The 13,936-nt window shown below is 50.7% G+C and overlaps 2 protein-coding genes across 2 annotated transcripts in view; one reads left to right on the forward strand and one right to left on the reverse strand.

Moving 5' to 3' along the window:
- Positions 1 to 2,757, forward strand: part of Lrmp (lymphoid restricted membrane protein) — a 52,454-nt gene extending 49,697 nt beyond the window's left edge. Inside the window, exons 19-20 of the mRNA XM_026787933.1 lie at positions 1,754 to 1,861; positions 2,412 to 2,757. Of these exons, the coding sequence (XP_026643734.1) occupies positions 1,754 to 1,861; positions 2,412 to 2,655 (352 nt within the window). The 3' untranslated portion in view covers positions 2,656 to 2,757. The remainder of the gene's footprint in view (positions 1 to 1,753; positions 1,862 to 2,411) is intronic.
- A 517-nt stretch (positions 2,758 to 3,274) lies between these two features.
- Casc1 (cancer susceptibility 1) overlaps positions 3,275 to 13,936 on the reverse strand; it is a 47,410-nt gene continuing 36,748 nt past the window's right edge. The window contains exons 11-16 of the mRNA XM_026787952.1: positions 12,865 to 13,022; positions 10,033 to 10,189; positions 8,312 to 8,526; positions 5,638 to 5,805; positions 4,465 to 4,578; positions 3,275 to 3,682 (exon numbers count right to left, since the gene is read on the reverse strand). Of these exons, the coding sequence (XP_026643753.1) occupies positions 3,407 to 3,682; positions 4,465 to 4,578; positions 5,638 to 5,805; positions 8,312 to 8,526; positions 10,033 to 10,189; positions 12,865 to 13,022 (1,088 nt within the window). The 3' untranslated portion in view covers positions 3,275 to 3,406. The remainder of the gene's footprint in view (positions 3,683 to 4,464; positions 4,579 to 5,637; positions 5,806 to 8,311; positions 8,527 to 10,032; positions 10,190 to 12,864; positions 13,023 to 13,936) is intronic.

Consider the following 13,936-nt stretch of genomic DNA (forward strand, 5'->3'; position numbering starts at 1 on the left):
TCAGTCTGGTGTGAACTGAGGCCTGCAGAGGGATCTGTCATGATATGCCTGTCAGTCTGGTGTGATCTGAGACCTGCAGTGATCTGTCATGATGTCTGTAGGTCTGGTGTGAGCTGAGGCCTGCAGAAGAACAGAGAGACTCTGAACCACGTTATAAATGTCATTTGGGAACACAGTGGCTCCTCCAGCCCTCAGTGTGGCAGTACTTTAATAACTCCCTGGAATTCCCAGACCTAGGCGTGCCCATCGCCAGGGTCACAGAACTAAAATCTCCATCACCCTAGAGTACTAAACCAGAATGGGTAGAGAATATGTTTGCATGTGTAACTGATGCCCTTTGTGATGTCTGCCTTGTGTAAAGGAGAGACATTTCATTCTCTGCTCTGCAGAGTTTGTCTTTTTGACACACAGGGGCTGCTATGTAGCCCTAGCTGGTCTCAAACTCAAAGCAATCCTCCTATCTCAGACTTCTGAATGTTGGGATCACAGGTGTCACCACTATGTCTAGAATATGTTTAGCAAGTTTAATGAGTTAAAATATGCTGTATGCTTCCACAGTGAAAACCAGAGAGCAAAGGGAGAGAGAGGTAACTCGATGCCACTGCCTTTCACGCCACCTTATTTGGTCCATTTGGTCACCTATTATAACTTCTCCCTCAGGTCTCTCATTTAAGGGATTTTAAACACATCCCTGAGCAGCTCCAGCACACTTGCTCAGCCCTAAGATCAGGAAGAGACAACAGGCATCTCACACGTCCCGGGATCCAGCAGCCCATGTCCCCATCTAGCTATAGTGATGGTCTGCTCTGACATCAGAGGCATCTCACACATCCTGGGACCCTGCAGCCCGTGTCCCCACCTAGCTATGGTGACGGTCTGTTCTGATAACACAGGCACATACTCCCCATTTATAGTGTCGGCCTGAGCTACGTAGGGAAAATGACAAGGGCTTCCTTCAAAGACTGCTTGCCTACGACTTCACTCAGTCCTTGTAAACAAAGACAGAGATGAAGACGCTCATGGGACCTGTCCCCTCATGTCCCCTCCTCCTTAGACACTCTCCTCTGGCAATCATGGGCGTCATGAGCTAAAAATTTCAAAATTCAAACTGAACCACTAGCTATTAGTTAGGTCAGTTTGCTTAGGTGGAGGGCGCCCTCTCTGGGTTATGATTTAAAATACGCACAGTCTAGACGCTTCCTAGGGCTCTAAGTACCAGTTTCAGCTGGCTTCACATACAGAATATTTTCATATGCTTTTTAAATTAACATGTTGAGAGGAACGGCACTTGGACCGTATTCCAGGTCAGCACCGATCCAAACACTATCAAAAAGAAGCCAGAAGAGCATGCCTAGGGTCCCCTGCTCTGAGGAGGCAGAGACAGGAGGACCGCTCCAAGGGTAAGGCCTGCCAAGACTCCACCAGGAAGTAAGTGCTAGACTGTTCCCAGGAGATACCGAAACAGGAGTCGGCTCTTCTAAGGAGTTACCGTTTCAGGAAATGGGCCACCAACAGGCTGCTGAAGTATAACCATACGGGGGGGGGGGGGGCACACAGCGCCGCACTATTAGCAGACGTGGTTAAGGAACACTTAGAATCTTGAATTTCCTCTTGTGGGTGTCACTGCCCAGCATACTACACAGAAGTTATCTGAAATTCCTCTAAGTTTGGTGATCTAACATTTAGAATTTGAGCCCTCAGTGATTGTTTGTAAACATAGCACATTATCATTGGTTTCAAAACCTATTTGCAGAACCCGAGATGCCCCTGAACCACCGGGAGAAGAGGCAGTGGAGACGACCAGGAAGGCCAGCCTTTCTGAAAAGAGAAGCAGCCCCTCCACCTGGGACAGCGGGGCAGTGTAAGACGCTCACTCACTGTGGAGGGTGGGGATGGAGAACACGGGGCTAGACCTGGCACTCAAACTGCTTTCTAGACCGGCATGTGGATTATTATGACTAAGACGGACCACAGTGTGGTGGTGGTCCACGGCAGCAGCTCCCCGACCCTGTTCTATGCAGTGCAGGAACCTGACTCTTGGTCCCAGGTTCTGCCCTGCTCAGTCCCAGACAAACAGCCTGGGGACTGGTGCAGAGGCCAGTGAGGTGGTATGAAGGTTGGTTTTCTCCAGCTTACTTAAGCATGGAAGGGTGCTGGTTCAGTGGGAAGTACATTCGAAAGGATAAATGCGTTAGTGCCCATGTCACAGACCTCACATTGTAGCCAGCTATTCCTTTCATTCTAATAGTCACGAAAGGGGGGGGGCGCAGACTGTACCCTAAACCAAGGCTCCGTCCTAAGGTGCAGTTAAGGCAGCCTTGTCGGGGTACTCTGTAACTCCTGCCACCAGTAGAGGCGAGTCTCCAGGCTCCACATGCTGTGACTTCCCCTTCCCCTGTGTCTCCCCACAGCAGCAGCTCGGTGACTTCCTGGGTCACTCACCTGCAGGCGTCCTTCAGAAGAGCCAACAGGGTACTCTGGCTCCCCATGGTCCTCATCGTACTGTTTGCAGCGCTCATGAGCTTCCTCACCGGCCAGTTCTTTCAGACGGCGGTGGAAGCTGCGCCCACACAGGAAGGTAGCGCCTGGATGTCTCTGGAACACATCTTATGGCCGCTTACCAGACTCAGGCACAATGGGCACCCAGCCGTCTGACCTCAGCACAGCCAAATGTCCCGCTCTGTCTTTAACATTTCCCTCTGAGGTTCATAAAGTAGTAATGTTCAAGTAATTATAGCATGAAACTAGGGTTTGCTGTGGGACAGTGGTTTTGTACTCTGTAAAGATTTGTCACTTGTCTGGTTTAAAAAAATGCTGATTGGCCAGTAGCCAGGCAGGAAGTATAGGCGGGGTGACCAGAACAGGAGAATTCTGGGAAAAGGAAAGGCTTAGTCTGCATTCGTCACAGAGGAAGCCAGACACAGAGGAAGCAAGATGAGAATGCCTCACCAATGAAAGGTGCCAAGTCACGTGGCTGACATAGACAAGAATTATGAGCTAATTTAAGATGTAAGAGTTAGTAAGAAGCCTGAAGTAACAGGCCAACTAGTTTATAATTAATGTAGACCTCTGTGTGTTTCTTTGGGGCTGAATGGCTGCAGAATCAGGCAGGACAGAAACCTCTGTCTACAGGGTTCTCAGAGCTGCTGAGATATTTTAATTCCCCAACTATTTAGCATAGGGAGGGGATGCCACCTAGGGTATTTTAGTGAGCTTTCTGAGACAGAGAGACATAGTGCTTTTATTGAAATGTATCAAAATAAAGAACTATTCCAATCTCATGCAGTGAACTTGAATATAGAGTGCTTTTAGATCATCTTAGTAGTTTGTCATAGCAAGACTTGGAGAATACCTGATTCCTCCTGGGGTCTGAGGATCCCACCAGCTGTTACATGGGCCGTGAAGACTAGGAAAAGCTAAGAACCCGGATGGACAGCAACATGTGGCACACGGAGTCGATGAACTGGCAATCTGAGTGCCTAACCTTCTCCATCGCCTCTGGAGAGGCAAAGTCCTTCACCATGTGGTACAAAGTAGAGTGAAACTCAGTTTCCTCCTTGAGGGCCTCGGAGAACACCTGGCTGTCTTCCCTGCTCTTCAGCAACTGTGCCCTGTCACCGCTGAACATGAGGAGGGCCCAGAGATGCTCCTCTGCTTCCTCTGCCAGGCCTTCCTCCTTCACCTGGAGAGAGAATTTCAGTTCTGGGAACGCCAAGACATGCACAAGGAAAGGAGCTGCTGAGTCCCCAGGTCACCCAGCTGAAAGACAGTGTCACTCTGGAGACCAGGCTGGCCACTCTGGAGACCAGGCTGGCTCAGCACAGCTGAGACCATGCTGCATGCCCCATTTCTGAGTTTTAAACCACACTGCATGCCCCATTTCTGAGTTTTAAACCATGCTGCATGCCCCATTTCTGAGTTGTTTGAAACCACGAAGCTATGTGCATTGGGGCATCTGTGGAGCAGCTGCCTGTGTCTCCATGAGACAGATGTTACCCAGGCACTGCTCTAGAAGCTAAGCCAACAGTGGGTACCTCACCCACAGACACTGAGCACACCATGCAGACCCAGCTTTCACAGTAGGGACAAGAGAAAGAAACATGGTGGCTGCTCTATGCTGACATACTCACGGCCAAGCCTGGTGGCGGGGAGGGTGGGGAGTTAACAGCTTGGTGATAGGACATACATACAGTATGTTTGAGGTTCTGGCTTCCAGCCTAGCTCAGGGGAAAACCGGCCAGCCTTGAGTTGGGAAGGTGTCTGTTCTATGTGTCAGGAAGTTACTCCACAGGACGCCCATGAACCATAGGTACTCGCACACACGGGTCCCTTATCAGAGTCGGTAAAGACGGTCAGTCTTTCAATGGTCTGACACGCCAGAACTCAGAGTGTCACAACATTCTGAATGTCCATTTCCCTCCACTTCCTGGAAGACAGGGTCGTTTCCTGGTTTGCATACTGTACCCTAAACACGACTCTGGAGGAATTGCAGCTCATGTTCCACTTGCTCCATTTGAATGCGAAAGCAGAGCTCAGTAGGGCCATTTGTCGATAGGCCTTCACCTCCACCATGGGGACCTGTCCAGAGGGGTGTGTGCAGTCAGTCTTCAAGTGTTCCAGCAAGCCTCCCCCCCCCCCCGGTCATTTGTCCTTATTTCCAATTTTACATCAGATTTGTGTCTCCACTCTCAATCAGGCAGCGGCTTTCCCTTTCTGCACATGCCCTAAAGTGAACAGTGTCCACAGAGTTCTCCGTGAGCTGTCCCCAACACTGCGCCCTTCCTAGTCCGACAGTTCCAGGTTCCTCTGCAGACCTGCCAGTTGGCTGCTCCCTTGGGGGCCTGGTTGCAGCTGGGCTTTCTACCTAGAAAGAGCCCCCACGCCACCCCACCGAGACAACCCAGGGGTGCACACCTCACTTTCCACCTGAGATTGCCACGGACCGGACTGTGCAGTCCAGCCTCCCTCCTCCAGAGCCTGCCTACACCGCCTCCCTCCTCCTCTGTTTGCTCTGTTTTCCCACAGCACTTTCTGCCTTTCTAACGTGCAAGGCCCCTCATTCTCTGCTAGATTGTCAGCTCCCAGGGCAGGCCCTGTTTTACAGGCAGGAGCAGGGTGGTGCTCACAGTTAATTGTGTCACCGGGTCACTAAAACTGACCTGTTCTATCTGCGTATTTATGTCCACACCCTTCGGGACATGATTGACAAGGTGGGAAAGACACCAGAAGGTGACAGATGTGTTCTCCAGTACAGAACGCTTCCGTGACTCAGGGCAGTCCCCACGCCTGGCACTCTAGTGCCGGGCTGGCTGCTAGAACAGTCCAAAGCCCCTGCTCTCCAGGGGCCCAGATTCAGAAGGAGCACAGAATAGCACAGACATGGGGACCCTGCTGAGACCACAAAGGACATGGTTCTGCAGGCTGGGGCCCACGTGTGACACGGGTGAGACAGTCACAGCCCCGCTTTAGACCCAGCACTGGAGAAGGGAAGAAAATGAACAAAATGAGCGGTGGCTGGGCTGCTTTTGCCAACAGCGACCATGGAGATGGCGGGTCTGGGCTTTCTCCCACCCCCAAAGGCTTAGCCGCTGGAGCACCTAGGTTCCCACTCCACTGAACTTAGAGAGCCTCGGTCACCTTGTTGTTGATGACGACATAGAAGTGAGAGTACACAGTTGGGAAGATGTTCAGCCCCGCCTCCTTCAAAGCCATGATGAAGGGCGCGGGCCTCATCCACTTCCCTTCTAAATGAGACAAATGCTCCTGGCTTCTCAGTTTGATTGACGCTAACATGCAGAGGTTTCCCTAAATTTCAAGGAGAGAAAAGAAATTGGTTTAATCAGTATTATGCCAGGTCCTGCCTTCTCACTGTGGAAGTTCTGAAATCATAGGCCACCTCTACAGTTAAACAGTGCAGTTGGTATGTCTTGGGCCTGATTTGGAAGCCCCGCCTGGGGTCCCATCACCTCAGGGTCCCCTCATCGCCTCAGGCAGCTGGCTGACTTTCAAGGCTCTTCTGGGTACTTGAGGGATTAGGAATGGTGCCTCAGACCCATTTTATAAGATGTGAGAGCACTCTGTGTTCATTCTGAATTAAAGTAGCCATTAAACAATCATGATTGTACTTTAGGACCTATTCTTAATTTTTAACATCTGTGAGATGTGACATGCTGTAAACTGTCCAGATTTGAAGGAGTGCAAAATAAGAATGCAGCTAGTCCTGCCTATTTAACCTACTAGATCTAAATGATCTTAGTATCTGTCCAGTGTAAAAATGCAGTCAGTTGGTTTTTTTTCTTGCCAAATACTCAAAATCCACCATGCATTTCTCAGTTGCAGCGTTCATCAGTTTGGTCCGGCTGCATCTTATTCGAGAGCTTGATTGCCACCTGTACAGGGGCTGCCTGTAAAACCCAAAGATGCGTGCACACTGTACTGAAAGAGACCACCCTGCCCCTGCCTGTAAAACCCAAAGATGCGTGCATACCGTACTGAAAGAGACCACCCTGCCCCCTGCCTAGCGGGGCTCCCTCCTGGACCCCAGATTAGGCACAAACCACACCCAAACACCCATTTTCACAGAGAGATCCTTTATTAAGCGGTGAAGACTTATATAGAGTCTCCGGCAGAAAAACAGCAGCGAATGACCGTGCAGGGGGAGAAAAAGGTGCAGTCTGTGTCAGGATGGGCCACCCCACGTGGTGTGTTTCTATTACTCATGTTGATTGGGAGAACCAAAGGGAGCTTTTGTGTGTTGGACTTCAATACTTTGACAGCTAGACCTTGGCAGTCAGAAGGAGGAAGTGGCCGATTAAGGGAAGAGACCTTGGCGGCTAGCTTTAGGATTGTACTCTAACAGTGTTCAGCAAGGCAGAGGGAATGGGGGAGATGGCGAGGCCTGCCAGGGTCATGCTTGCCATGCCCGAATGTAGCATGGATTCTAATTGGTCTTAATAAGAAGAACCCAGAGTCAGACATAGGGGTTAATGAAGATCAGAGCAGCAGAGCAGCAGCCACCAGCTCTTACGTCTATGACATCCTCAGACCAAAGCGACAATCCTGTTCCTACGAAACCTCAGACTGAAGCCGAGTTCCTGTCTCCTCCCGCCTTATACTGCTCTCTCGGCCCAGCCATATCGTTAACTCCGGTCTCCACCTCCCTAGTGCTGGGATCACCTTTGTGTGAGCTCTGTTTCTCTTTTAGACAGATTCAATCTCAGGTAGCCCAGGGTGGCCTTGAACTCACAGAGATCCGGTCTGCCTCTGTCTCCTGAGTGCTGGGATTAAAGGTGTGCACCACCAGTCCCTGACAAGTATGGCTGACGAGAGGCTTAGCTCTGCACTCTGATCTTCAGGCAAGCGATATTTGTTAGATCACAAACAAAATGTCACCACACTCCAGCTGGCCAGAGTCCCTTCATCTATGACCTGCATGTTCATTAATAGACACAGGCATCAGCCTCTGCCCAGTAGACTAAAATCATGCATGGCATCTTCCCTGGGCTTGAACTGGGTGGTGGGAGAAGGCAGGGAGGCCAGGGAGGGAGGCCAGGGAGAGAAGCCGGGCAGGGATGCTGGCAGGGCCGGGCAGCGAGGCCAGCAGGGCAATACCCTGTACACTCTCAGGACAGCTGTCCTAATAGACAGCAGGCAGGCTGCCAGTGTTTTAAGGGCTTGAGAAGTCACCCAATGACCCCTTCAGAGGCTTTGCTTTGTTTGTTTGAGACAGGATCTCATAGTGTGCCTCTGGCTGGCCGAGATCCTGTGCCTCTGAATACTGGGATTAAATGTGTTTTCCACCATGCTTGTCCCACGTGGACTTGGAGCCTGATGATCTGGGAGCCTTTCTACTGTATCCAGAAGGGTTGCAGCTCTTCTTACAACAGCTTATTTTGCACATCACAAAATTGTACTGAGAAAGTGGAGGGGTACACCCTCACCCCATATGTTTTAAAACACCTCCATGCTGCCTAAGAAAGTCCCTTAGACCGCGGTGCAGCAAGTCCCTCCCCTCAGCCTGCAGCGTGCATCCACTGCTCTGGGGCTTCCAAGGCTATTCCTGAGGGGCAGTAAGCAGTCTTGTTCACCAAGACAAGCCATAGAGAAGAGACAAGGAGTGAGGCTTGCCGCGATGACTGCGCCAGCCCTAGGAACCGGGGAACAAGCTGGAACCCCCTCTTACTGCTGCTTACTCCACGGACTTGGCTTGGAAACCACAGCTCCAGGGCATTCTACGTACACACCACACAACCCAACCCTTACATTCTACGTGAGTGCGTAGGCGGGCTGTGACTGTGACGTCGTCACCCACCTTGATGTGTATCTGGAGCTCGGTGAAAAGCGTGGTCACAGTGATGAGGACCCTGTTCACACCGAGGGGTCGCAGTTCCCAGGACTGGTAAGGCATGTTAATATGAGCATCTTGAATCAAGGTGACGGGGCACAAAGTATCCAAGTTGAAGGTAATGAGCCTCTCTTCTCGATCGTAAACGACACAGCTGATGCCATCTGTCCTCCAGAGCTTACCTTTGCGACAGAAGATGACATTATTTCACGGTTTTCCTAAAGAAGCTAGTGAAAACATCTAAATACTTGTACTGTGTCCTAATTGTCTTCTGTATTTAGACTCTCAAGGAAGAGCGCCCCTGCTGGGAGATCCCTGCCTCCAGGGTCCGTGAGGGAGGGGAGACTCCCCTCAGCCTGTCTTTGTTGCCTTCTCTCAACCCATTTCCAGCCCTCTCTCCTGCCTGTGCCCATGCGCATGCGCCCATCCTTCCCTGGCCGTGCTCAGAGGCTTTCTTTCTCTTTCTTTCTTTCTTTCTTTCTTTCTTTCTTTCTTTCTTTCTTCTTTTTACCTGCTTTGCTTTTTAAAGGTTTGTTTTTGTTTAAAGATTAAACTTTCAGGGATCATTTCCAAGTTTGTTACTTATTTTCATGTGTTTCTCCTACATGTATATATGTGTGCCAACTGCATGCACCGCCCACAGAAGCCAGCAGAGGGCACCAGCGCCCATGGAACTAGAGTTACAGATGGTTGTGAGCATCTCAGAACAGAATGCAGGTCCTCTGCAAGAGCAGCCAGTGCTCTTAACCACTGAGCTACCTCCAGCCTTCTCACTTCTGTGTTAAAACAGCTGTACAACTCTCTGGTTTCCAAGCATACGATCTCGCTTTAGGAACCGGATGAAACTGTGCAGCCTTGTCCCTGATGCAAAGAGGCATTTTTAAATCAGAGGACAACTTCAGGTGTTGGTCCTCAGCTGTCACCTTACTTGAGGCAGAGTCCGACATTGTCCGCTGTGCAGGCCAGGCTGGTTAGATTTTGGGGTTCTCTGGTCTCCGTCTCCCAACTTACTGTAGGAACACAGTGGCTACTGATGCTTGCTAAGTGCCTGGCTTTTCCATGGGCTCTGGAGATTCAAACTCGGGTCCTCACGCCACTGTAGCTGGTGCCATGCCCACTAAGCCTGCTCTCTAGTCTCTAGTCTAGTGGGGGCAATCTTAGATAAACAATTAGGAGCCTCCTCACTCTTAAAGTGACCCTTCTGGGCAGGCACGGGGTAGCTTGGTGGGTAAAAGTGCTTGGTGCGTGCTTGCTGCCAAACCTGACCATGTGTGTTTGGATCGCCATGGGGTAGAAGGAGAGGACCAACCCCTGTACGGTGTGATCTGACCTCCATGAGTGCTGTGGCATGCACACCCCTCCACCAAAACAAGCCAATAATGAGTGTAAGCTACAGAAGTCCTGAGCTGGGGCTTCAGAGGGCACAGCACAACCCAGCAGTCGAGGCCTTGGGCTCCAGCCCAGCCTTTGAGGGGTAGGAGCAGGAAGGTAGGAAGTTTGGGGCCATCCTGGACTATACCTTGACTTGGAGACCAGTTAGCCTTTAGGAGACCCTGTCTCAAAACCATGGGAGAGGGAGGGAGGAAGGGAGGGAGAAAGGGGAGAAGGGAGGAGGGAAGAGAGGGAGGGAGAACGGCCTGCTGCCGTCACTTGCATTACCCGCCTTGCTGGCTGAGGTATGGCTGTACCTTCAGCATCCCACCTTATGACCTGGGGGTCCTCAAAGAAGATTACATTCTCGTAGACCTCCAGTGTGACCTCTATGGGTGGAAAGGCACTTTCTGGATCGGGTTCGTCTGTGTTTTCTGGAGGATATGTAAACCTCTGCAACCCTTCTTGGCGTATCTTTTAAAAATGGACCAGAATGATGAAAATTAGCAGGTGGTAACTATGGCCAGACCCACCTCTGCCTAACGAGCTCTACTCGCTGTCACCCACTCAGAGATAAATGTTTGAGGGGAAGACATTGCCAAACTTAACCACAACCACGGAGCTTCCTGCAGGCTGGGCTCCAGAAGTGTTCTTCATCATCTATATCTCGGGCCTGTATTCCACAGAGCCCATCATCAGGGCACAAGAGAAATCAGGAGACCCACAAGGACAAGAAGACTTCAAGTTCACACCAACACTCAAACACCGAGAACGGAAGTGTGGGTGCCCCTGGAGCAGCACAGGAAGGAGGGGGGTAGGGCTCAGGCTGACAGCAAATTCCTGCGGCAGGGTGTGTCTGTAAACCTTTGGATTGGCAGGGGGAGAAGGCGCCAGGGGAGGATGAAACTGTCGGAAAGTCCCGAAGAACATTCTCATGGGATAGGTGGGAAACGAAGAGCCTGGCAATCAAGCAAGCACACAGAGGCCTCTCAGGAGCCACAGCCGGTGTGGGGAGAATTCTGGGAACTGCAATGCTAGATGTGAAGAGGTGAAGCAGGACACTGACAAAATTCAAAAACCCATCTCAGGGTGAGCCTTCCTGTGGCTAGCGCTTTGAAGGCTGCCTTCACTGAAGGGCGTGTCTTCTTCTAGGCAAGCACTCCACCATGGCACCACACCGCCAGCCCCAAAGGGATTGTTTCCTTCATTTGCCCACCCAATGCCCTCTCTCGTATGGATTCTGTGGAGTGTGTGCAGACCACACTATCTCCCGTAGACCTGTTCTTATTTCAGGGGGAGAAAGAGAAAGGAAAGGCTTGATCAAAATCATCCGGGCAAGAGCCTCATGGATAAAACCCAGGTATATAGCAGCACATAGGACAGTGTGTGGCACCCCTGAAATCTTGAGATCTTGCTAGGAGTGATCAGGAAAAAAAAAGTATCTGCAAGACAGAAGTTATCTCCAGACACTTAGAACACTTACGACATGAGGTCTGCCAAGCCAAGTCCACAAAGTGGTACTGGACAAGAGGAAGGGTGGCTTCCTTTGTGAGGCTGGGGTTTGAATGCAGCCTTGATCAAACCCAAGTCTTTGAATTAAGATTTTGGCATATTTTTTGAAACATTCTGAGAAGGGCTGTCCAAATGGTCAGTTGGCCTAGTATGGGTAGGGACTCATCTTCCTTCCCAGGTATTGGGAGTGGGAGTATGGAATTAAACAAACAAACAAACAAAAACACCACTTTTTTTTAAAGTTTTGTTTTCTTAGAAATAAGAAACATTTTTCATGTGGAGTGATTTATGGTGCGGGTGGGATCGGTCAGCACCTGCACAACAAAAATAAAACCAAACACTAAAAATTAAAATAAATGAACTCGGGCAGTGCACACTTGTGATCTCAGCGCTTGGGAAGCTGAGGCAGGGGGATCACCACAAACCCTGGTCTGTGGCATAGGCTGCAGGACAGCCTGGAGTTCACAGGAAACAGAGCGAACAGAAGTTCTACAGATGGAATCTACCAGGTCCTTCCAGGAGGGGCTGAGGGAGATGGGGCAGCTGTGGTAGAGAAGCCCAAGATGGCTGAGCCTCCGTGACAGCCGGGAAAGGACCCCGACTGTCAGATGCAAGTGAGGGTGTTGCTGACTCAGTGGATCTGAGGCCACCAGCCACTGTGACATTTGCGGATGCCCCCAGGTGCCGCTATGTCTCTAGACAGGGTTCCCAGTGTTCTCAATGCCAGGAGCATGCTCTACCACAGAGCTGAACCCCTAGCCTGAGTTCTGAGTTAGTGGGTGTCATGTGGGAAATTCCCGAGTGGTCACAGAGGTGGTTGCAGCAAGCCTGAGTCTCGAGCAGATCCAGCTCCAATCCCCGGGATATTCCTCTACCACTGCCCTTCATAAGCACATTTGAACCAGAACACAGGCGTGCCCACACTTTCCTACAGAGGCCTCAGCACCGAAGAGGAGGGCTGTGGGGTTCTCAGAGTCAGGGTAGCCGACCAAGGCAAAAATGGTTACCACTTGGCCATTTAACAGGAAAAAACTATCTTTGCCAAGCTCTGATGTAGACTAGCAGTATTAAGGATCAGCTGGCACTCTTGGGCATCAGGACTGTGGGTTTTCTTTTTTCTTTCTTTTTTTTTTTTTGATTTTCGAGACAGGGTTTCTCTGTAGCTTTTGGTTCCTGTCCTGGAACTAGCCCTTGTAGACCAGGCTGGCCTCGAACTCACAGAGATCCGCCTGCCTCTGCCTCCCCAGTGCTGGGATTAAAGGCATGCGCTACCACCGCCCAGGCCTGAACTGTGGGTTTTCAACTAAGTTAGTAAGTAAGAATTTCTCCAAAAATGGGATCAACGTGTATTAGATGCTGAGAGGATGGGAAATGAAGTAAAACAATTTCTACTGTTTCTGCCATTTCTAAGGCAGCATCTCCACACCTCCACCAGCACCCAGCCCTTCACTGCGATCTCTAGGGCAATGACTCCGTACCTCCACCAGCACCCAGCCCTTCACTGTGATCTCTAGGGCAGCGTCTCCGTGCCTCCACCAGCACCCAGCCCTTCACTGTGATTAACTCTAGGACAGCGTCTCCGTACCTCCACCAGCACCCAGCCCTTCACTGCGATCTCTAGGGCAGCATCTCCGTACCTCCACCAGCACCCAGCCCTTCACTGGCTTGCACTGAGGGGGCAGCGCTAGGATGTCCAGGTGGTACACTCCGCCCAGGGTTGAGAAATGGAACAAGTCCACCTCGTTTTCATGGATATCCGGCAGCTCCACAATATTCTCCACCAGGTGCAGCTGTGCTAAACGAACCATAATAGCGCAACTTCAGAACAGACTGAAACATTTTTGTGGCGGGAGGGAAAAGAAAACAAAATCCTAGGACTGGTAAGGGAGGTTTGTCTTGGGCACTTCACTTTACACGAGGTTCTCGGAGTGTCTCACTAGCCAGCTGTGAGGGGAGCAGGTGTGTGTGGGTGTGTGTGTTAGTGTGTGTGCGTGCATGGTGGGGTAGGAAGGGCTCTGTTTGCAGTGCACGCCAGCATTGTAGAAGGTTACATATAATAGCATGTATTACTGGTAAAACATTTTTTTGTTTCATAAAAGACAAAAACAGCTTGATCAAAAGTTGATAATTACCAAACTTAGTCCTTAAAATGAGACATTACCTGACTGGAACTCCGAAGGAGGAGGATGGGAAGGCTCATGGTGGAAAAGTAGAACTTGGCCAATGTATCAAATGAAAAATGGTTTTTTCAACAAAAATAGGCCCAGCTCACAGCAAAGCCAGGGAAGTGGGCTCCTGTGATCTAACAACCCAGGGACTGAGAAGGGACACCAGTGGTCACTGGGACAGGGTCAGTCTCACCTCTCCACCAGACAGCCACCTCCAAACACCACCTTAGCCGTGGCCGAATCTGATTCTGCAGACTGGTACAGCTGTGTTGGTGCACGCCTCGAGTCCCAGTTCCCAGGAGGGACAGGCAGAAGGGTCCACATGGCAAGGACTGGGCTAGCCCGGACTAGGTACTGTGACCCTGCCTCTCCCCCCAGAGCTAACTAATATGTCCAGTCCAAGTTCCTTCAACCATAAAATCCACACTGTGTTAGTACCGTGTCACAGTTAGTAGCGTGTCACAGAGTTAGTACCCTGTCACAGGGTTAGTACCCTGTCACAGGGTTAGTACCGTGTCACAGGGTTAGTACCGTGTCACAG

The sequence above is a fragment of the Microtus ochrogaster genome (assembly GCF_000317375.1).
Source record: "Microtus ochrogaster isolate Prairie Vole_2 chromosome 14 unlocalized genomic scaffold, MicOch1.0 chr14_random_2, whole genome shotgun sequence".
NCBI classification, from domain to species: Eukaryota; Metazoa; Chordata; class Mammalia; order Rodentia; family Cricetidae; genus Microtus; species Microtus ochrogaster.